Here is a 25,362-nt window from a genome sequence, read left to right on the forward strand (position 1 = left end):
TTTTGGTCATGACTCAAAACTCATGACCATAGGTGAGAGCAGGAACGTAGATTGACCGGTAAGAGTGAGAGCTTTGGCCTTCGGCTCAGCTTTTTCTTTACCAAAATGGACCGGTACATCGATCGCATTACTGCTGCCGCTGCACCAATCCACCTAAAAATCTTCTGTTCCATCCCTCTCTCACTTGTGAAAAAAACCCCAAGATACTTGAACTCCTCCAACAGGGGTAAGGACTTTCCTCCAACTTGGAGATTTTTGCGTGGTTGAGGAATCACTTTATTATGTTTTTAAGTCCTGTCAAACCAAGTATCTGTTCAGAAATACTCTGAACCCATTGCTACACCATTACAGTTTGGCCATTGTGAAATTTATTCAGATCTTTTCATTCCAGCTCATTTCCCCTTCCTCCAAAACACTGATTATGAGAACTGATTGTTTTTCATAAACCACCCAAAGGCATGCTGACACTGCACATGTTTGTCACATTGACTTTCGATCATATGCATACGAATGCAGAAGAGTGGAAATACAAGCTTGTACAAAAAAATTAGTTTGTTGCTTTATTCCAAAGTTCAATCTTGGGGAACTCTGAATGGCAAATTTGCAACCTATACACCAGGGGTCATCAATCTCGTTCCCTGAGGTCCGGTGCCCTGCAAGGTTTAGCTCCAGCTTGCCTCAACACACCTTCCTAGGTGTATACCTAGTAAGTATACCTAGTAAGACCTTGATTAGCTTGTTCAGGTGTGTTTGATTAGGGTTGGAGCTAAAATCTGCAGGACATCGGCCCTCCAGGAACAAGTTTGGTGATCCCTGCTGTAGACGATCAAAAATTGACCTCTCTATGCAGAACATTTAAAATAGGGAGCAATCGCTTGTTTTATTATATCCCTTTTCACAGCAACATTCAACCAAATATCACATGCTTAAACTTGATTACATGTTTAAAACAATATTTTTCTAGGCTGAAGCATCTCAGGACCATTGCTGTACAAGTAGGGTGAAGAAGCTCTCTGATTTTGTCTTAAATATCTTACAATTAATTTTCTTAACGGCTTAGTCCCTTAATTAATCAGGGGTCGCCACAGCGGAACAAGCCACCAACTAATCCATCATATGTTTTACTCTGCGGATGCCCTTCCAGCCACAACTCAACACTGGGAAACACCCATACACTCTTGCATTCACACACATACACTATAGCCAATTTAACTTATTCAATTCACCTCTACCGCATGTCTTTGGACTGTGGGGGAAACCAGAGCATGCCAACACGGGGAGAACATGCAAACTCCACACAGAAATGCCAGATGCTACCCATCACTGGAAAACATCCATGCATAATAATTCACACTCATACACTAGACAATTTAGCTTTAGCTTTAGTGAACCCAATTCACCTATACCACTTGTAGGGGAACCGGAGCACCCGGAGGAAACCCATGCAACTGACCCAGCTGAGGCTTGAATCAGCGACCTACTTGCTGTAAGGCGATCGTGTTACTCACTACGCCACCGTGGCGCCAAAATATCTTAAAATGTCCAAAGTTAAACTAAGGGCACTGGGACAATATGAAGGCGAGTAATTAATACAACTTTCATTTTTAGGTGAACTAACACCCTTTAAGGCTCTGTCCGCATAAACATTTGTAATTAACAGATTAGTGTATTTTATCAAGTAGGATGAACATCTATGTTGACCCTGCAAAAATCCAATCAGCCAATCAGAACTAAGGGATAACTTTTCATTTTATGTTAAGTTTAGGCTCACAGTTAGGGTCATGTACAGTACATGATTGTTATACTCTTTTATCAGGCTTTTGATTGGCCAACTTGGCTTTTTGCACAGGGTTATATCGCCATCTGTTGGTTAATCATGCTCTTGCTAGTGCATCACAGTGGTTTGTGTGAACAATTCTTCATTATTACTTAAAAAGGAGGAAAAACTGCATAGCCAAAAATCAGTTTGAGATCTAGACTAAAAACACACTCGATGACTAAACCTTCATTAGCCGTGTAGTATTCCCTTGGATACGAGAGCCTGGACTGATGCACGCTTGAATGCACCACAGCAATGCGATGTAGACCATCATCATCATCTTTATTTAGTAGATCTTAAAGCAGCTCACAATATCCCAGTTTTAGCATACAACAAAACTGTTTTAACATACAAACACAAAATTCATGCATTTACATTGTAAGTCAACTACACTGAACAACAAACATTCCTTAAAAATACGATCAAACATACCTTGCTACACTCACCAAGTAAGTCACATTACCTCCTATCTTTTTGTCCTCATCAGATCAGATGCGTCAAGTTCATTTCAAAGTGATACGAACTATAAAATACACATTTAAACAGTATAAACTCACATTAACAGGGTACAAAACATGTATATGTGTAATATGTAAAGATACAAAAAACATAAATGTGCTAATTACACAGACATATTCAGTATTTCACAACATGACTCATTCAGGCTTCTTTTACCAGAAATATAATTTAAATATTTTTAAACTTTTACATGCAAATAATATTGAGTGTGAAGCATGATGTGTGGACAGAGAACTGGACCAAAGTTCACTTTATTGATGAAACCAAGGTGAAAAAAGTGCACTAAAATACATTTTATTTAAGTACACTTAGTGCACTCTTTTATATATATATATATATATATATATATATATATATATATATATATATATATATATATATATATATATATATATATATATATATATATATATATGAAGTAGTATAGTAGTACAGTACCACTCTATGTATAATTAAACCATCTTTTTGTGCACTTTTATATACTTATGATAAATAGAAATACAATTGTTTTAAATACAGTATAGACCTTTTTCATGTCTGGTGCATGGAGGGCGCCATAGCGACCAGCGTCTTCCGGTAGAATGCTAAAAACTTCCATTTACAGCGTGTACAACTGGTAATTTGTGCTCCGAAAATGGGTTTCAATAACGTTTTTAATGGATAACAGTGTTTCTGTGACACACTACTTAGAAATGTGTCTGTTAAAGCCGTTATAATCTGTCACATGTGGTTCAAGCGCGTCAGAAATAAGAAAAAAACGTTCTCCTAGTTCACGTGTCTGCCGTCAGAAATACAGTGTGTGTGTGCGTTCCCGGCCTGTCAGCTGTTAGCTCGGCGGCTCTTTAACACACACACACACATACACGCACACACACACGCAGGCACACAAAGAGAGAGCAAACCAGAGTACTGGCATGAAACTTAACAGGTATGAAAGTTGTGCAATTTACAAAAATGACCAATAAAAGTCTGTTATTGATACTCTGCTGGCTGATTTGCTGTTCTTTCTAATCGCGAGCCGTTTGTGTTTTATTTCGTGTGTTGTATTCACCACGGTTTGTGTTTTTCTGTCATTTCGAAATGACACTAGCCTATATTTTCACTTTGTCACAGTTAATCAGTGTGTCAGTGGCACAGTACAGGCTACGTGTGTGTGTCAAACATTTTGGTGAACTACATTTGTTTGGCTTGGTTATATATTTGAAATAAAGAGAAAATGTTGACTTTAGCGATGACGAGGCTTCATTTAAACTGCAGAAGATGCCGTCTGACAACGAAGGGAAAACGCCTCACAGCAGCTGTTTTCCATCCTATTTCTTTAAATGATCAGTCCAGGAGATGGTGCTGATGGACAACAGTATTAGTTCAAAGAGGATAAAAGCAGGTGAAATAGATTAAAACTATCGTTTCAAAGCTGTCCAAATGTGACTGTTTACACGCATCAGCAGCCGATCGGAAGTTCTTCGCATTCTCCTTGCGCATACACATAAAGCATAATGGGTAATTTTGCATTCCAAGAAAAGAATTGTGCAATAACTTACGTTATTATGGACACACACGGTCCAAAAAATAAATAAATAAATAAAAAATAGAAGAGACAAAAAATATTATATATAATTCCACAAAATAAGCCACATAGTTACATACAGATTATGACACCAATGGTAACATGCTAAATCTGACAAAATTTAAGACAGTTTGAGTTTAATAATGTTTGTCAGTGTTGTGATAATATGATGTGAAGTCATGATCAGTGTTTGGCATCTCTGTGGCATGAGGTGATAAACTGATATTGACTCTTGTATGGTCATATGACCAGTTTTTTGCTCACTTGATTAATCTATGTGTTTTATATGATAGACCATTTTTATTAACCATTTCTGATATAACTCAAGACTCTTATCCCATTAAGCATTGTAATCTATGTATGATCTTTTCACTTACAATATCAATGTTTTGAATTCAGTAAAGTTTGGATGAAACAGAACAACACAGAGAAAAGATTTCCAGCACATTCAACTGGATACATTTAGACGTACGCGAAATTAATGATTAGCCAACGTGCTAAAATCCACAGTATCTAAATCAAATGCAACTGTGTGACATAAAAGTTTGGTCCAATAACCTGTCTGATTTTAAATGCTCATTTCTGAAGCTGAACTGAACATAAGCACTAAAACTTAACTACCCTGTTCTAGTTACTATGACCATTTATGTAAAGCTGCTTTGACACAATATACATTGTAAAAGCGCTATACAAATAAAGCTGAATTGAATTGAAAAAAAGCTTCTGTTATTAATTCTTTTATAATATTTACAAAGTACCATATTCACAGATGCAAATTTATTAAACTTTTTATCCTGCTGAACCTAAAGAATTAGAACAGTATATTTGTTTGTCTAATTTATATTTAGTTATTTGTACACCCCTGACCTTTTTTTCACCTTTTCTATTCTTTCTTTCGTCTTTGTATTTTTATTGTTCTGTAGCTTCTTTAAGCATTGATTAAAAAAGTGCTATTCAAATAAACTTGAACTAAAAATCTAGGCTATTTGTTTACAATTTATTCTTAAAAGTTATTAAATGCATTTAGATTTTCAATTACCCAGCTACTTCTGAAGCTTTAAAAAATCAGATCCAAGCAAATAAATAAATAGCCAACATTGCATAAAGAATTAACAACAACAATAACAATAGTACAGCACGACAACAACACTAATGCACTTTAACTTATTTATTGTAAAAAATCAAATTTGGTAATACAAAACACAGTGGAGTACAGTACAGAGTTTATATTTAATAATAATAAAACATTTGATTTATAATGCGATTTTCTTAAGCTCAATGCCCATACAAGGCAAAAAAAAAAAAAAAAAAACAATAAGTATGAAAGTATAACAATAAGTAAGATAACAAGAGATCATACAGTGTACAATGCCCATACAAGGCAACATTTAATTTTGGGGCGGTTTGCTGCCGACTGTGACACAGATGAGATGAGAATCAGCACAAGTCCAAGGCCATGGTGGTCCAACTGAAAAAGGTGGTTTGCCATCTCCAGGTTGGACTAAATTCCTGGTGGAAGAGTTCAAGTATCTTGGGGTTTTGTTCCTGAGAGTGGGAAGGATGGAATGTGAGATTGACAGGCTGATCGGTGCAGCAGTAATTCGGTCAATGTACCGGTCTGTTGTGGTAAAGAAGGAGCTGAGCTGATTTTAAAGCTCTCGATTTACTGGTTAGTCTACGTTTCTACTCTCACCTATGGTCATGAGCTTTGGATCATGACTGAAAGCACAAGATCTCACATTCAAGTGGCCAATATGGGTTTCCTTCACATGGTGAAGCACCTTTATAAATAGGGTGAGTAGCTCTGCCACCCGGGAGTAGTGCTGCTGCTCCTTCTCATCGAGAGAAGTCAGCTGAGGTGGCTCAGATTTCAGATGCCTCCTGGTTGCCTACTTAGAGAGGTGTTTAAGGCATGCCCCACTGGGAGGAGACCCCAGGGAAGATCCAGGACACAATGGAGGGACTATGTCTCTCGGCTGGCCTGGGAACGCCTCGAGATCCCCAGAGAAGCTGAAGGAAGTGTCTTAGGAGAGGGAAGTCTACTAAAACTGCTGCCCCTGTGACCCGGACCAGGATAAGGAGAAAAAAAATTAATGAATGAAATTTCATGCTGATTTTTTTATTATCAAGTCAAGTGTAGAGAGAGTTTTTAATGAATGATATTTTGTTTTAAAATGTAATAATTCATATTTAGATTTTTGTCATGCAGTGTGGAAGAAGAAAAGTCTGTTGTGACAATGAGTGAAAATGAAACCTGCTGTGGTCTTTCTTTGTATCAATTGTAGGGTCCAGCCAGTTGGTCCAATGACGGTATCCAATGGTGGATGAAGGTTCACTGCATGTTCGGTCTTTCCAGTGCAAAATGTTGATCTATATTAAACTTAACTCATATCTGACTCCAATTTTAGTATGATGTGGTTTAGAATATTAATATATTTATCCTCGTTTTATCTGACTCCAATTATAAAACATTGAGAAGGTTATTTTGTTTCTGTTCGCATTGGTTTAGATTATGATTGAATATTCTCTTCGGTTCATCATTTTATGTTATTGTCATTCATTGGGATTCCTATAACATCCTGAATCTTGTACCGGCCGAGTATACAATGGTCACTAAACAGTGGCGATTGACCGCTATCCTAAAAAGGCAGAACCCTACTTACTCAGATTAGGATATTTTCTATGCGGTCCCCATAGATCTGCTTCCTCCTAAATCTAGAGCTATTTAGTCATATAATGATCAATACTATAGAATAAAGCAGACCAGTCGTACTTAAACTATTAGTAACTTTGAATAATCACTATACTATCTAAATAGTATTATAAGTTTAACAGGTGAAGGACTATCCGTTTAGATATCCTTTTACAGTCTAAGTATACATGAATTAATGCCAATGTGTTAGTCGGAGCTCTAGAGACATCGTATAGCGTGCCGCAATGCTTCGTCTACTGTGTTCTAGTCCGCTACTAACCTGTACAGGGGCTTGTGGTGTTATGAAATAACCACAATCTATTAAAGATAATAACACGAACTCTGTTTGAATAATTCAAAACATAACAATTTATTAGTCAGGTAAATGTATTATGCCAATTCATTCAGTCAATTCATAAACGATCAATAAAGACATCAAGTAATCAAAGATAAATCCAAGATTAAATGATGCATTCCTGACTTCAAAATATACATAACATGGAGCGTATGCTCCATGTTACGGGCTGATCTGGGTAAGCAGAATCGCGCCGAGCATTTCTCAAACCTTACCTTAAGTAATCCAAGAATCCCCTCAAATAAAGGGGTGTGTGTATAACAAAAGGCATTTGCATTTAGTGCTGCCTGTGGGAAAGTCACACCCTTCACAGTGGTTCAAAAGATGCCTGAAGTTATATATTTATTGTTTTGATTATGTCTATTTCTGAGAGAATGATACCATTGTACCAGTCGCACTGAGACATTTCAAATGATATCAAACATGATAGATAAAGTCACTTGGGTTAATTTAAAACATTCAGACATTGAAATGACCATATGTGTGAGGTGGGGTGGTTGAAGTCGAGTTTCAGTGGATTCAGATGGAAATGTAGCAGGAGGTGGTTTTTCCCGCATTCCCACCTGCTGGGTAGTGGAGTCAATTGTCTCTGTTTTTGGCTCATGTTTGAAATGTCAAAGACATTAAAATATTTGTAATATCTCATTTCTTACACAATAGATCTTGAAAAAAAAAACGTGGTTTGGACTTAGTTGTACACAAGCACCCTGTGCATATTTGTGTGTCTATAATTCAATCCTAAGCCTTACAGTGAAGAGTCGGCACAAATAATATTTTTCATAAGCAAATTTTTATTAGCAAAAAATAAACAGCAAAAGTATACAAAAAGTATAAAAGGGAAAAAAGGGGAAAAGTATACAATGAAAAAAGGCACTCGTTACTTAGAGGGAATGAACTTTAAAATAATACAAAGTAATTAAAACTGCAAAGTTATTATAAAACGAAAAAAAAATCACAATACCTGACCCACACAAGGATGAACTCATACTGCATCCCACCCACACGTGACAAGATTACAGCAACAAGCAATTTGTCTGTCTGCACCAAACCTGACTTGACAGGACAAAAGCATTTAAATACCAGCCACAGCAATTGCAATGAAATGGTAAAAGCTTTTATTCTAATCAATACATACTAAACCTCTTTATTATTTTAAGTATGCTACTGAGTGCCTGATGTTGTTGTTTTGCACTGAGTCACAGTTCAGACTTTCAGTTTTAATTTTGTTGTTCTGCTTTCCAGAACAACAGAATTTTTTTTCTTTTCTATTTCTGTCACAAATAGTTAGGCCAAAAACTCCTTTTAACATGAAAAATAATCATTTTATAGCATGTCACATTGCATGTTGCTAGGACACAGTGTAGTAATTTAAGTGCTTCAGCAAGAACACAGTCATTTGTATACAAAATTTGTCATTTTAGATTAAGTGAAAAAAAAATTCACTTTTTAAGCATGTCATTGAACAACGTATTTAAGCATAATAAAACTAATATAAAAAATATAATAGTAAAAAATAGGTTTAATAAGAGTAAATATAGTAAAAAATTTAAAAAAAAATCAATTGGAATGTAAAATACTGTAAATCAATGTTATAGCTGGTTAATTCTACAATAAAAACATCAAATACAATGAAACTGACAATCAAAGACATTTTCTGAACCAAAGCTGGAAATTAACAATACTGACACTAGTGTGAATGACAAAACAACTGACGTAATGATTGGAAAAATACTGCTGGGATTAGGACTGAATGATATTGGAAATAACTGACATCGAAATATTTAGTTTTTTTTTTTTTTTTGCAATATATAAATTGTCACCTTAGAATTATAAGATTCTGTCTGACATTTGTCAAAATTGAGTTATTGACATTCTTATTAAATGACAACATATTTACATTATGGGATGTTTTTTATAAGTTGTTTACATTTTAAGACTTTTTATTTACAGAAACAAATGCTACACACATATTAGCCCCTTTCACACAGTGATACCGGAAAATATCCGGAAAATTTACGGAACGACTTTACCGGTATGTTCAAAAAAGCGCTGTTCACACAGGCGAGGACGTTACGGAAATTTTCCGGAAAAGAGCATTCACACATCCATTCCAAAATACCGGTAAATTCTGACATCATTCACCACAAATGAGCTTTAAACGGCTGCGCTTGTATTTGTAAACATTTGACTAAATTACAAACTCTTTTGATGATCAATATTGTAAACAACTTTCACAGGATCATATTCGCATGTCGAGATGTTCATAATATGTGCGTGTGCTGCCGCTCAGGCTGTTTCATGGGCGCACGCAAAGCTTGAAGGTAAACAAACAACGGCTTATCATAAGCATCTTATCGATGATTATTTGCACAGTTTTCATTAAGGAGAATATATAAACGTTATCTGACTAACTTCTAGCAGCTAAATGCGTCTGGAAAAATATTCAAAGGCTTTTATTCTCACAAACCGCGCGGACGTAAATGCGTCTGACTGTTGTGATTGGCTAAAGCAGAAGTCTTACGTCAGCACGTTCTAGACGTGCACGCGCTTATTCCGGAAATATTCCTTCTGCGTTCACACAGCGCAGCATTCCGGCAAATTGCCGGTAATGTTACAACTTCTCTTTCCGGAAAATAGCCAGAACGAATTTACCGGTATTTTCAAAAAGGACCTGTTCACACATACAACCTTTCCGAAAAATTGCCGGTAATTTTCCGGAAAGGTCTGTATGTGTGAAAGGGGCTATTGTTTGCTATGGAATTACCCCCATCACCACACACGCTAACCTCTTTTTCTCAGCTCTCAAAATCAGAGGTGACCAAACTCGTGTTATCTAGCCATGCAACCACCCGTCCGCTTGACCCCAATCTCACTCATCTATTGCAAGCCATATCTCTTGCAGTCATACCTACAGTGACTCGCATGATTAACACATCTCTTGACTCTGGTTTATTCCCCACTTTATTTAAGCAGGCTAGGGTAACCCCACTGCTAAAGAAACCCAACCTGGATCAAACGCTACTTAAAAACTACAGACCGGTATCCCTGCTTCCATTCATGGGCAAGATTCTGGAGAAAGTAGTGTTCAATCAAGTCCTGGACTTTCTTACTCAAAACAACCTCATGGACAACAAGCAATCTGGCTTTAAGAAAGGCCACTCAACTGAGACTGCCCTGCTCTCGGTCATGGAGGATCTCAGACTGGCTAAAGCAGACTTAAAATCATCAGTCCTCATCTTGCTGGATTTATCAGCTGCTTTTCACACTGTAAACCACCAGATACTGCTATCTACGCTTGAGTCACTAGGTGTTGCAGGCACGGTTAATCAGTGGTTCAGATCTTACCGCTCTAACATGTCATTCAGGGTGTCTTGGAGGGGAGAGGTGTCCAACCTACAGCATCTAAACACTAGGGTATGTAATGGAAATTCATTTTTAGATGAACATGTGTAGTGAAAACTTGCTTACTCCTCATCTTTAGATGTGTGAAAAGTCACTTGTGTTCACAGTGTACTTTTGTTTATACAGCCTTACATTCCCGTATGTGACCACGTGGTCCTTATCTTTCCAATTAGCTTTAAGATGAACATCTGTTAGGGGTAAGGGGCATGGGCTGTGTGATATATGACTGGAAAGCAGCAGGATGGTTTTCACACCTGTTGTAGTATGTGTGGTTTAGATTGAACTAGAATTGACCTCGTAAGCAGTACAACCCAGATAAAAGGATGAGCACACTTTGCTTCATTGTCTCACTCTGCAGAAACTGTTGTTGCTGTATGACTGTGACCTTCTTTGCAAAGAATAAAAACCTCAAAAGACACTTTGGGTAAGAATTTGTCTTCTTGACCACTGAGAGAGCCTCATTAAAGAAAATTGCCACTACAGGTACCACAGGGCTCTGTTCTCGGGCCACTTCTCTTCTCCATCTACACGTCATCTCTAGGACCAGTCATCCAGAGACATGGATTCTCCTACCACTGCTTTGCTTATGATACCCAGCTATACCTCTCTTTTCACCCTGATGATCCCTCGGTTCCAGCTAGCATCTCAGCCTGCCTGTTGGAACTTTCACACTGGATGAAAGATCATCATCTTCAGCTTAACCTCACGAAAACAGAAATGCTTGAAGTTTCTGCCAACCCGACTCTACACCATAACTTTTCAATCCAGATGGACGGGGCAACCATTACAGCATCCAAAATGATGAAAAGCCTTGGAGTAACGATTGATGATCAACTAAACTTCTCTGACCACATTTCTAGAACTGCTCGATCGTGCAGATTCGCACTCTATAACATCAGAAAGATCTGACCCTTCTTATCTGAACATGCAGCTCAACTCCTTGTTCAAACTCTCTCCAGACTGGACTATTGCAACTCTCTACTATTCGGGCTCCCAGCTAACTCTATCAAGCCTCTTCAGCTGCTCCAGAACGCAGCAGCACGAGTGGTCTTTAATGAACCTAAACGAGCACATGTCACTCCGCTGCTCATCCGTTTGCACTGGCTGCCAGTTGCTGCTCGCATCAAATTCAAAGCTCTGATGTTTGCTTACAAAGCAATTTCTGGCTGCGCCCCTTATCTGCTCTCACTTCTGCAGAATTATTGGCCCTCCAAAAACTTGCGTTCTGTGAATGAACGTCGCCTCGTGGTTCCTTCCCAAAGAGGGAAGAAATTACTTTCCCGAACTCTCGCACTCAATCTGCCCAGTTGGTGGACTGAACTCCCTAACTGCATCAGAACAGCAGAGTCACTCGCTGTCTACAAGAAACGACTAAAAACTCAACTATTTAGTCTCCACTTTCCTTCCTAATCTGCAATTCCCTCTCTGGCTCCTCCACTAACTACAAAAAAAAAATTACTAATGTTTTGCTTCTTACACTTTTCTTACACTTTACAGACCCGAAACTTGCCTACAGCACTTATTCATTGTTGCTCTTGTGTAAGTTGTGTAAATTGCTTCCTTGTCCTCATTTGTAAGTCGCTTTGGATAAAAGTGTCTGCTAAATGACTAAATGTAAATGTGGCAAAAACTTTGAAGCTCAATATCTTAAAATCATTCAGAATGCAGATAGAACCTCATAATTCCAAGGTGAAAAATATTGTGATATTAAGGCATCTCCATAAGATGATTTATTAGGAAAGAATTCACAATTTTACATTGTGATAATTTTGTAGGGAATGTGTTTGTTATGAAGAATAATACAAGCACAATTAATGGATTAGAACAAAGATTCAAACAGTGCTTTATGAATTTGGGGATATTCTACCAGTATTGAGGTAAAAAGTAAAATAATAATGTAAGGTAATCAAACAATGAAATGAAATGTTGAATAAAACTGTATAGTCTTTGTTAATTAATCTGTCAAAGCTACAAATTTTATAGTTTCTTATTCCCAAAAGGTTTAAATTAGCTTGAAATCAAACAAACTCGTATACCTTAAAAACACAGTTTCCGTGCTCTTTCTGTAGTAGGGATAAACTTTGCTTGTATTTTGAACTGTTTCCTGATTAATTATTATCACAACAGATTCTGCAATTTGACTATTACATATTCGCACATTGCATTACCGAATACCGATGCTGAAATGATTTACAGTGCGGCCCTAGCTAAGATAAAATATCTTATAAAAGCTGATCAATGTTTTCAGTCACATGAAATCAAAGTTTAAAAACAGATATAATATGCAACAATAATAAATGACAAAAAATGTATGTACTATTCTATCATCATCATTTATATAATTATATTACAAATATATTTTTTTATTATTTTTACATGAGAGCTTAACGGTTGAACAAGAACAAGATATTTTATGTTCAAAGGACTGTTTCTAGAAGATCAGAAAACAGAAATATGATTTTGGCAAAAGTGTGAAAGATTATGTGCATTTTAGTTCAGTTGCATTTACATTAATTAAACTCTGATGTGATAAGATGGGGTTACCTCTGCCTCAACCCCCACAAACTGATAGGTGTGAACTAAATGACTCTTTTACAATCTCAATGGGTATTAGCAAAACAACAGCTGAAACATCTGAAGAGGGTCCTGCTGAGCCTCGTAAACAGAATGGTTTGTTTGATGCTAGAGTAAAAAGTACTGTCTCAGACAGTACTTTGAGTTAAGTTACTTGAAGACCGACGGGTTAACATCACTGCAGAGGAACTGCACTATTGATTGTCTTCAATAAAATCTTCTCTCCGTAAGAACTTTGGTCAGCTTACTTATTTTATGTATTAGAGTAATCCAATACATTGGCGAGCCACCCAAGAACGGTTAAGCCAAATATAGCAAAATCTAACAAGCGGATAGTTAAATGTTGATGATAACACACTGTGATTGACACTGGTGGGCGTGTCTTTTCTCATTAAAGTGAACTCATCCTCTCGTTCTCATATATGACATCATCTTCACACAACAGTGGTGTGTCTTCATGTGACAGTGGTGTTTCTTCAATTGCTGAATTCTTCACTTGTTTTCTTTTGGAAACTGAAACAAAAAGAGCTATTAAAAGATCTGAACATCAAGTCTTTCATTTTTGAGAAAGCTAAACTAATGTCAACGTCTTATCAAATGAGTATTAGATGTAAAGCGTGTAACATCTTAAATAACATTTAATAAGAATAGTAGGTTTTGGCATTTTCGTATGTGTGCATGAACATAGCTCAGGGGCCACTCCGTCAAATGTGCTTGCCTAGCCATTTTGCCACACCTAATTTAGAAACCTTATAACAAAGGTAAATTTTCGCCTGGCATGAGTGCAAAGTTTTGGAGCATGTTTAGACCCTCAAAAATGTGATTTAGAGAAGAAGAAGAAATGGAGCAATTCCAATAGGGCCTTTGCACAGTAGGTGTTCAGTCCCTAATTTTGATATTTGTACATACTTTATATTAAATATGATAAAATAAACTGTATAAGGTTAAAGTTGAAGAGACTAGCAACACTTTGTGATGAAAAATCCTTCTCACAATATATATACTTTTTTCTGAAAACAATATTTTGAAAATTTTGCCAAACAATTCCAGCAAGAAGCTAACTGTGTCTGCATGGAACATTCATTCATTCATTCATTTTCTTGTCGGCTTAGCCCCTTTATTAATCCGGGGTGGCCACAGCAGAATGAACCACCAACTTATCCAGCACGTTTTTACGCAGCGGATGCCCTTCCGGCCGCAACCCATCTCTGGGAAATGCATGGAAAATGATAACATTAATCTTTATTCTTAAATTTATGAAGACTCAAATGATTTGCCATTTTACTGGAGTCTGTACATTTTCAACTGAATTATCTGAAGAAGAAAAAAATGCATGAGCAGGAAATAAAACACTCACCAATGACAGCAACAGTGAATCTTTTCTCACGGGGTACTGAGCTGCTATTCGTGACCTTTAGTAGATAAAACCCAGCATGTTCAGGTCTGATGTTCATGATGGTCAGAGATCCAGTCCTCTTGTCCAGCTCCAGTATGTCTTTGAACATCTCACCATGACCATCAAATGTAGAGATCTGCTCATCTTGGATTTCAGCTATGGGAGACTTCTTATAGTTAAACCTCCATTCTACATGATCGTCGCTCTGTATTTCTGCAGCACTCTCTAAAACAGCTGTCCTTCCCTCCATCACTTTCACTTTCTCCTCTTCATGTCACAAACACAGAGAGAAACAGAGAAAAAACATTTTGATAGGTCATTTTGACAAGTGAACACACAAAAAAAGAACAAACTGCAGACCTAAAGTGGACATTCTACCAGAAACACAAATTATCTGTCCCTGAAATAAAACCATAATTACATTGAATAAAAAGTATTTCATCCCAAAAATGTCTAAAATGGATTGATGGGTGATTTCTGTGAGTTGTTCTGTAAATGCCTTTAATTCTAAAATAGTTTTTCTTTATTAAAAACACTTTAAGTACAAACTGCCAAATCAGCCCAATTTAACCTACAGCTTTAATAGTTTTGTTTTGCTAAAAACTGTAATTTAGAAAAAATACTTCAGACATAGCAAGTTTAAGCTGTTATCATTCAATCAAGTGAATAAAAACATGAAATTATAAACAAATTCTACAAATAAATACTACAAATATATAATACATTTACAACTTTCCCCATGTTTCTGTCAGTCCTGTCACATTTCCATTACATTTCCAATACACATTTGACTCGAAAGTGACATTATTTGCTGGAGAAGAAGCTGACAGTGATTGAGGATGCGTTCTGTTGTGAATTTCTCTGTCTGGCTCACGGCACCAAAACTGTTGTGAAATTCTAAGACGAGTCAAAAAACCAGGGAGGACTGTCAGGTATCTTCAAAGCAGAATCCTTTAATAAGAAGAACTCTGCATTGCTGTGGTGCCATCGAAAAAACTCTCAACTAGTAGAGCAGACACTCAGTTTAAATACGTTTTACAGACATTAATACATGTAGGTAGGGACAGTCTAAAACAAAGCATGCAAATAAAGTGCTGTTGTCGGCAGGGTAAATTGCCTTTTTCCAGCCACAATCTCATCAGCATACAATTACCCATTCACGATACATTTTAGCGTGAAAACAAACTGCGAATGATGTTCTGGAGACAGAACCCGTCCGACCAGTTGACCAGCTTGACCGTTTGTTAGACAATAGACACAGCTGTGCTGTGAAACTGACAATTTACTTTAGATACAGTCAGGGCTCAGGAAACCAAAAGATTTTAAGGTCTGTCACACCCTAAAAACCAAATAATATAAGTTTTCAATTATATATAGATTGAAACTAGATTACATTACATAAACAATTAACAAAAACTGCCTTCTTTCATTTCTGCAATTTTTCACGGATTAGACCGTTTCTCTCACAACCTAATGCAGAGAGGCTTACCCATGCCTTTATCACATCACGTCTTGATTTTTGTAATTTACTTTTTGGGGGTTTACCTACAACTTCTCTCAGAAGATTACAGTATATTCAAAATTCCGCTGCACAGGTTCTGACACACACATCATCACGCCACCATATTACTACTGTACATCAACAACTACACTGGCTTCCTATTAAGTCATGGATTGATTTTAAGACCTTGATTTTAACCTTTAAAGCAGTGCATAGGCTAGCACCCATTTACATCTGTGACCTGGTGACTCTCGCCACCCCAGCCTGAAGTCTTCGTTTGGCTTCGGGACTTACCTTGTATCCGCCATGCTGTAAACTCAAGACCATGAGTGGTAGGGCTTTCTCATACAGTGCGCCTAAGCTGTGGAATCCACTACCCATCAGCATTAGGAATGCTGCTTCTCTGAACTGTTTTAAGAAACCTTTTATTCTTTCCTATGGTTTATATTATTGTTTTATTGCAGTTTTTTATTGTTGTGCTGTTGCTGTTTGCCTTGTATTGTTAGTATTTTGCCTTGTAACGCTTTGAGTCTAATAAAAGTGCATTAAAAATAAAATTAATTTTTTATATATTTATTAATTATTATTATTATTTTTTTTTGAAGACGACAAGCTAAAGTCAGGCCCTGCCATGTTTTTTTTTTTTAAACATGTGAAAATGTACATTTATGGAAGAATGTCCCAAATAGGAGATGCTTATAACTCTACTATATTAGAACAATATAGTAGGTAATTTCATTTAAGACCCCGCTAAATACTAAATATTCCTATATTCTGATAATTAGGCCCTGGACACATTGGAATGGCTGCGGCTTTGGTGGTGCTCACACTTCCACTTGACGCATAGAACACCAAATGGATAACAGATTCAATTTCACAACATCCCTGTTCCCTCCTTCAGGAAATAAGGAATGCATCCGTAAATGATACATTATAATTGGTTATATCAGTATAATCAGCTACTTGCAAAAATAATCTAATAAATAAAATACCATTAATCTTCAAACACACAAGAACTTCATAAAACAAAGATTTCAATACTCACCATTGACAATAACTGTTAATCTTTTGACACTGACTGCTGAGCTGCTATTCATGATCTTTAGTTGATAAATCCCAGCATGTTCACGTTGGATGTTCCTGATGGTCAGAAATCCAGTTTTCTCATCAAGCTCCAGTCTGTCTCTGAAAATCCTATCAGGACCAGCAGATGGAAAGATCTGTCCAGTTTTGAATTCAGCTATGAGATTCTTAGAGTTAAACCTCCATTCTATCTGATCATGATTCTGTATTTCTGCAGCACTCTCTAAAACAGCTGTATCTCCCTCCACAAATGTCACTTTCTCCTCTTCATGTCATAGAAACAGACAGAAACAGAAACACAGCCATTATGACAAATGAGAAAAGATTATTGGACACAAAGAGATATAAATCTATAAATGTGAGAACAAGAACAAACTGTAGAGGTAAATATAAGATGCTCATAACTCTAACATATTAAAACAAAACAATGTTAACACAAAAGAGCATGATAACATTAATCTTTAAATGTATGAGAATTTATAAAACAAATACTTTAACTCACCATTGACACAAATATGGAATGTTTTGACATAGCCTACTAAGCTGCTGTTCTGTAGTTGATAAAATCCATCATGTTCACGTCTGATGTTCTCAGTGGTTGAAATTGCTGTTTCCTCTTCCGGTACCCTTCCAATAAATCTGCGTTCCATTAACCATTCAGGACCATGAAATGGAAAGAACTGTCCAGTTTTGATTTCAGCTATGGGAGACACATTGGCGTTAAACCTCCATTCTATCAGATTATGATTCTGTATTTCTGCAGCTCTCTGTAAAACAGCTGTATCTCCCTCTAAGAAAAAGTCTCTTATTCAAAATCACGCCAATCAAAATAACTCTATAAATTTTTTCCAATGCTGTTCAATTAATCTAGTGAAATTGTATTCAGATCACAATACATTTTACTGAAAACAAAATATTGCTATGTCAGTTTTTTCACATCTTGTGCAACCCTAACACAATTCTATTGTTCACTGACAATTGCTGTGCAGAAACATAGCATAAGTACATTTTAAATAGATAATGACACTTTAATCTGTTGAATAAAAGCAGTTTTAATAGAATCGTAAAATCATTATCTGAGACTAAAAAAATTAAATAAATCGGGAATATAAACATTATAAACATAATATAAAATATGGGAAGCTAATTGTGAAAACATGTAAAGATAAATACATTACTGTTTAGGTTACAACTACATGTCAGCAAAGAATAAATAAATAAATAAATAAATAAATAAATATGAACTATTATCATTACGTTATTTTCAAAACCTGATCAGTACAGTTAACAATATGAAATTTTATATTGTTCTAATCTGAAACATTTAGAAAAGCAACCTTAAACTTTTAAACAAGTTAAAAAATATTGAAGAAAATTAAAAACAAACACAGTGCAAACACCTCAGTAATCGACACCCAAACATTCAGTGCGGTGCAGAAGCTGATATACAAACATCTGTTATAATTAACTAAATTATGTGCGGTGGAAAATGATAACATTAATCTTTAAATGCATGAGAACTTCATATAAAATACATCAAATACTCACCAATGACAATAACATGGAATGTTTTGACACTGACTGCTGAGCTGCTATTCATGATCTTTAGTTGATAAATCCCAGCATGTTCACGTCTGATGTTCTTGAGGGTCAGAGATCCAGTTTTCTCATCCAGCTCCAAACTGTCTTTGAAAATCTCTTCAGGACCAGCAGTTGTGGGGATCTTTCCGGTTTTGATTTCAGCTATGGGAGACTCATTGTTGTTAAACCTCCATTCTATATGATCATAATTCTGTATTTCTGCAGGAGTCTGTAAAACAGCTGTCTTTCCCTCCACGACTCTCACTTTCTCCTCTTCATGTCACACAAACAGAAATAAACAGAAATAGAGTCATTATTACAAGAGAGCAAAGATTATTGGACACAAAGAGATATAAATATCATATAAATGTGAGAACAAGACCAAACTGTAGAGGTAAATATGAGATGCTCATAACTCTAACATATTAAAACAAAACAATGTGACCATAAAAAAAAAACATTATTCTTCTACACATGTGCATTATTTATGATTAATTTACACACTTTTAGAATGATTCCACAAAGTACATGTGTTCTGCAATGTTGAGTCTGGATTAAGGTTGACCAGAAGCCGCAGTTCCGAACACTTCATTTTTTTGAGTCATTGCAAAATGTAATCATAATAGCTTTAACAGATATTAATAAATTAATTTATATGATGAAGACCATACAGTTTCTCTTTTACATTTAATTATTCAACAATTTACCTCAAAACCGACTCCACAGAAAGCCATAAACACTATTTTTATTTTATTTGTATCTTTGCTCTATTGTATTTTTGTAGTTTGTGTTTTTTTTATTATATTTTATGCAGATGCACTCTCTAACAAAATCACCCCAATCAAAATAACTCTCTAATTGTCTTCCAAATCCTGTTCAATTAATCTAGTGAAATTGTATTCAGATCTAAAAAAACATCACAGAAAACAAAACATCGCTGTGTCAGTTTTTTTTAACAATTACAAATTTCAAAAGATGTAAAAAATATTGTAATGAAAAACAAAGATGCTTTAATAATAATAATAATAATAATAATAATAATAATACAAATAACAAATTTGATATTTAATCCAGTTACTGGGTTCGTCCATACTTTTCCCTGTATACAATTAAAATATGATAAAGTAGGCTGTACAGGGTTAAAGTTGAAGAGAATAACAACACTTTGCAACAAAATAAATCACTCAGATTATCTGTTTTTTCAGTTTCAGAAGGACCTGATTATGATTAAGCCTTTTCATGATACTGTCTTTCTGAAACTACAAACTGTCTTAATTTCAGTTTGCCAAACAATTCCAGCAAGAAGCAAATTAAGTCTGCAAAGGAAAATGATAACATTAATCTTTAAATGCATGAGAACTTCAAAAAACAAAGACATCGAATACTCACTTTTGACAATAACAATGAATGTTTTGACATAGGCTGCTGAGCTGCTATTCGTGATCTTTAGTTGATAAATCCCAGCATGTTCCTGACTGATGTTCTTGATGGACAGAAATCCAGTCATCTTGTCCAGCTCCAGTCTGTCTTTGAAAATCTCTTCAGGACCAGTAAAATTCTGTCCAGTTTTATTTTCAGCTATGGGAGACTTATTATTGTTAAACCTCCATTTTATATGATCGTCAGTCTGTATTTCTGTAGAAGTCTTTAAAACAGCTGTCTTTCCCTCCATGAATGTCACTTTCTCCACTTCAAGTCACATAAACACAGAGAAACAGAGAAATACAGTTATTATGACAAGTGAGAAAAGTTTTATTGGACGCAAAAGAGATAAATAAAATATTATATAAATGTGAGAAGAAGAACAAACTGCAGAGGTAAATGAGGTGATTATGACTCGAATATATTAGAACAAAACAATGTAAACATAAAAACATTATTCTTCTACACATGTGCATTATTTATGATTAATTTACACACTTTTAGAATGACTCCACGAAGTACATGTGTTCTGCAATGTTGAGTCTGGATTAAGGTTGACCAGAAGTCGCAGTTCCGAACACTTCATTTTTTTGAGTCATTGCAAAATGTAATCATAATAGCTTTAGCAGATATTCATTAATACAGATTTATTCATTTATACGATAAAAACTACACATTTTCTTTACATTTGATTATTCAGTAATTTACCTGAAAACTGACTCCACAGAAAACCATAAACACTACTTTTATTTATATCTTTGCTCTCTTGTATTTATGTAGTTTGTGGTTTGTTTATTATACTTTATGCAAATGCACTCTCTAACAAAATCACCCCAATCAAAATAACTCTCTAATTGTCTTCCAGTGCTGTTCAATTAATCTAGTGAAATTGTATTCAGATCTCAATACACACCACAGAAAACAAAACATCGCAATATAATTTTTTTTTTTACAATACTTACAAATGTCTAAAAATGTTAAATAAATTGTAAGGAAAAACAAGGATGCTTTAATAATAATAATAATAAGAAGAAGAAGAAGAAGAAGAATAATAATTATAATAATAATAATAATAATAATAATAAGAAGAAGAAGAAGAAGAAGAAGAAGAAATTTGATATTTAATCCAGTTACTGGGTTCATCTATACTTTTCCCTGTATACAATTAAACTATGATAAAGCAGGCTGTACAGGGTTAAAGTTGAAGAGAATAATAACACTTTAATACAGTAAAATAAATAAATGATCTGTTTTTTTCAGTTTCAGAAGGACCTGATTATGATTAAGCCTTCTCATGATACTGTCTTACTGAAACAACAAACTGTCTTAGTTTCAGTTTGCCAAACAATTCTAGCAAGAAGCAAATCGAGTCTGCAGAGGAAAAGGATAACATTAATCTTTAAATCTATGAAAACTTCATAAAACAAAGACTTTAAATAAACATTCAAGACCAGGAAATGGAAAGTTCTGTCCCGTTTCGTTTTCATCTATGGGAGACACATCAGTGTTAAACCTCCGTTCTAACAGATTATGATTCTGTATTTCTGCAGCTCTCTGTAAAACAGCTGTCCTTCCCTCCACAAATGGTTCTCAATCAAAATAACCCCAATCAAAATAACTATTTTTTTTCCAATGCTGTTCAACTAATCTAGTAAAATATTGTCCATATCGCCATATATATCACAGAAAACAAATTATTGCAATGTCAGTTTTTTTCAAATATTGTGCTTCCCAAATACATTTACAATTTATATTGACAATTCATGTACAGAAACATAGCAGAGAAGAATTTTAAATGGATTCTGACACTTTAATATGTTCAATAAAAGCAGTTTTAAAAGAATTGTAAAATCATTATCTGAGACTAATAAATGCATATAAAATTAATAATAAAATAAAATAATAATAAATACATTTAATAAATATTATAAACACAGTATAAAATGCAGGAAGCTATTTGTGAAAACATGTAAAGATAAATAGATTACTGTTTAGGTTACAACTACATTTCAGTAATATAGAAATAATGATGGACTAATATTGTTATTTTTAAAACCAACATTAGTACAATTAACACTATAGAGATTTTATTTTGTTCTAGTCTGTAACATTTTAGAAAGGCAATCTTAAAACTTTTAAACTGTTTAAATATTAATTAAAATATTGAAGATAATTAAAAACAAGTGATTGTAAACATCTCAGTTTTAACCAAATTGAGTACAACATTCAGCTTGGCGCAGAAGCTGATATATAAACATCAGTTATAATTGGTTCTATGAGTATTACCAATTTTTTACAAAAACACATAGAAATATCGTTTTTCAATATCAGAAAAATCAGGGTTAAAGTTAAGAAAAATAACAACACTGCAATAAAATAAATCACTCAGATGATCTGTTTTTTTTTTTTTTTAAACAGGCCCCTTGTCTGTCATTTCATTGTTGTCTATGTTCTATGTGTCTCTGTTTGTCTTGTGTTTTAACACATGGCTCAGCCTGTGTTTGTGTCCACCATGTGCTCCGTTCCTCCCTCCTTGTTTTCCAGGGGCCTGTTTCAGTAAGGAGGTTCAACCAACTCTGAGTTTAAACTTGAACTCTGAGTTGATTTACTGAGAGACTGAAAACTCTGAGTTTTCGGTTTCAGAACAGCTGATCTGAGTTGGGTCAATCAACTTTGAGTAGACCAACTCAAAATTAAGCGCGCGCACCGTGACTATAAAAAGGCATTATCAATGGAGTGCAAACATTACAAGTGACTATGGCAATATCTTATAAAAGAGATCAGCATTTCTTTCTCCAGCTGAACTTGATGTGCTCATGCAAAGTTATAGCAAATATGAGCGTAAATATTTGAAAAGAAGCAACCATCAGTGAAACAGAGACAGTTAGCATGGCAAAACAGCTGCTCAAGTTAATGCGTAATTTTACCTTTTAAGTATTTAAATATTTAAGTATAAAAAAATAAGTAATGTAATGTGAGACGTTTATGATTTTTTTCCCTAAACTTTTATACACATTTATTAGTTTTAATTGAGTTTTAATTAAGCAGTACTAAAAATAATTTTTAAAAAGAATAATAATCTCATTAATCTAGTAACAGTGCATGTCGAAGGTCAGTGAATTTAATTTAATTATTTATTAAAAAAGGACAAGCCATTCTCGTACATGACTTTGTTCTGTGTGTGACTAAAATGCAGGCATTATCTATGTTTCCATCCAAATATATTACATAAATTTATGTGCAAAACTGGAATATTGCATAAAAGATGAGAATAAAGCAGAGATTCTATCCAACGAGTCAAAGAGAAAAAAATCGTCACTTCCTGATTAACTGACACCAAATATCAACAGTAAAAACAGAATTTACTGTGGTAGAAGAAGCTGCATCAATGATTTCTTTATTTTATTAATGTACTTGCGCCTCGATGTCAGAACACAATGCTAAAACACATGCGTGTCTTTTATGCATATTTTCAAAAGTTATGTGCATCATGATGTCTGTCTATCAATCGTTTGTATGCACCTATCCAAAATGAGCATTAAAATAGGTGGGTGGAAACGTAATGCTGTGTTCACACCAGACGCAGAACGCGTGGATAAATCACACTATTGGTGCGTAAATAGCCGCGTGAACATTTGAGTTTGCTTGTTTCATTCGTGCGTCAAACCTCGCTTCATTCGCACGTGAAGTCCGCTTCATTCGGTCTCAAATTCACTTCAGAACAGACGCGGATTCGCGTGATGGGCAGGGCTTTTGTCTGCCCGGTGACTGTAGCTTCGTTGCTAAAAGGCTAACACGGATTTAATGAAGAAAATAACAGTGTTTATGTACTTTATGAAGGCTGAAAAACAGCGTTGATAGGTTTAGGACCGTGTCTGAGTCCACTACATGCTTTCAGAGGTGCATCCAGCTCTGTGAGCTCATAAACTCCTCCAGAAACTGAACCTGGATCACGGAGGCTTTCAACGGTGCTTCTGACTGAGCCAAGCCGAGTTTGATGACTTGTTGTCGGTGTCGCCTGGAGTATTTCCCCGGGACACCATCAACAGGTTCTAAGTCACAATCACGCCCCCACAAGAGCAAGCTTCTGATTGGTTAACGCGGCGCAAATGTCCGCTGAAGTTCAGATTTTCGAACTCGAGAGATTCGCACGAAACGCTCGTTCAGCACGTCAAACGCGCAAAACGCTCAATTCGCCTTGCGCGTATCGCGCTATTCGCACCGCGTCATTCGCGCATATCGCGCCGCAGAATGTCTATTCGCGCGTTTGCATTGATTTAACATGTAAATCACTCACGCTTGACGCGTGTTCCGCGTCTGGTGTGAATGCAGCATAAGGCTAAGGCGAGAAATACAGCTTCGTCTTTAAAAAGGGGAGGAGACCGACAGAAATTCCGAGTTTAGAGAATAAAACTTGCTCCTGACCAGGTTAGGTTCACAGAGTAAGTTTCAACAGTAACTGACTCTGAGTTTAAGTTACCTCTCTTTCAGATCAGGCTTGACTTACCCTGCTTTCTTGAGTTTCTGCCATGTTGAAATGGAAAACCCAGAGTTTCTCTCATTTCAGGGTTAAAATACTTTGTTTTCACTTAACCTTCTTTCTGAAACAGGCCCCAGCTGCCACGCCCCCTTGTTTAGCCATTGTCTAGTTCTCGTTAGTCAGTGTTTACACCTGGTCATCATGTTCTTTCCTCCCTTTATAATGTGCTCTCTTCCCTCATGTCTTCGTCGGTTGATTGTTGCATGTTGCTTCTTGCTACGTTTCATGTTGTTGCCATTCCGTGCTTGTTTATCTGTGCTGTTGTTTGTGAGAGAGTTTTCTTTGTCTAATGTTTGTTTGTGTTTTTCAGTTGGCCTTCAGTATCTTCCCCATCTGGTTAATCCTTTTCAAGTTTGTTTTGTTTAAGATATTCTATTTATCTTATTTAGTAGCTTTAAGTGTTTAGTTTCCTTTTATTGGTTTTGTTTCTTTCAGTTAATTATCAGTAAGTTAAAAAGCTAATTTCATTTCTCTTTGCTTTTTAGTTTGTCAATAGTTTCTGTATTTTATTTAGTTAATGGTTTTGTTTCTTAGTTTAGTTTTCCCAGTCTGTGTATGTGTGTTGTGTGTGTTTTATGTTTATATTCATCCAGCCTTGTCTGCTGAGAGTCCTCTGTTGCTGGTGTCCTGTCAGGCTGCTGTTGGTGAGACCTACTTAGGATCGCTGGTCAGAAGTGCTTCCAAGGACTTTACCATTTGTCTGGCTTGAGCATCCCTGCTCTCTCCTGTTCCGTGACTGCTTATTACCCCATCCAGGACTCTCAAGCACTGTCTTCCTTTGTCTGCCTGCTCCACCCAAGACTCCCCAGTACTACTCCATTCCTCACCGTTGGACTGTTTCTCCCTAATCACACTACATTTACCATTATTGTCGATAAACACCCATTTTCTCATTCTGCATTTGGGTCCTT

The 25,362-nt window shown here is 35.8% G+C and overlaps 1 protein-coding gene across 2 annotated transcripts in view; it reads right to left on the minus strand.

The window, feature by feature from the left end:
* Positions 1–12,957: 12,957 nt before the first annotated feature.
* Positions 12,958–25,362, minus strand: part of LOC100006764 (uncharacterized) — a 45,544-nt gene continuing 33,139 nt past the window's right edge. For both annotated transcript variants that reach the window (XM_073937221.1, XM_001345391.9), the window contains exons 14-19: positions 19,879–20,178; positions 18,457–18,762; positions 17,411–17,608; positions 16,871–17,173; positions 14,286–14,591; positions 12,958–13,441 (exon numbers count right to left, since the gene is read on the minus strand). In XM_073937221.1, the coding sequence (XP_073793322.1) occupies positions 13,320–13,441; positions 14,286–14,591; positions 16,871–17,173; positions 17,411–17,608; positions 18,457–18,762; positions 19,879–20,178 (1,535 nt within the window). In that variant the 3' untranslated portion in view covers positions 12,958–13,319. The remainder of the gene's footprint in view (positions 13,442–14,285; positions 14,592–16,870; positions 17,174–17,410; positions 17,609–18,456; positions 18,763–19,878; positions 20,179–25,362) is intronic.

The sequence above is a fragment of the Danio rerio genome, chromosome 22 (genome assembly GCF_049306965.1).
Source record: "Danio rerio strain Tuebingen ecotype United States chromosome 22, GRCz12tu, whole genome shotgun sequence".
Lineage (NCBI taxonomy): Eukaryota > Metazoa > Chordata > Actinopteri > Cypriniformes > Danionidae > Danio > Danio rerio.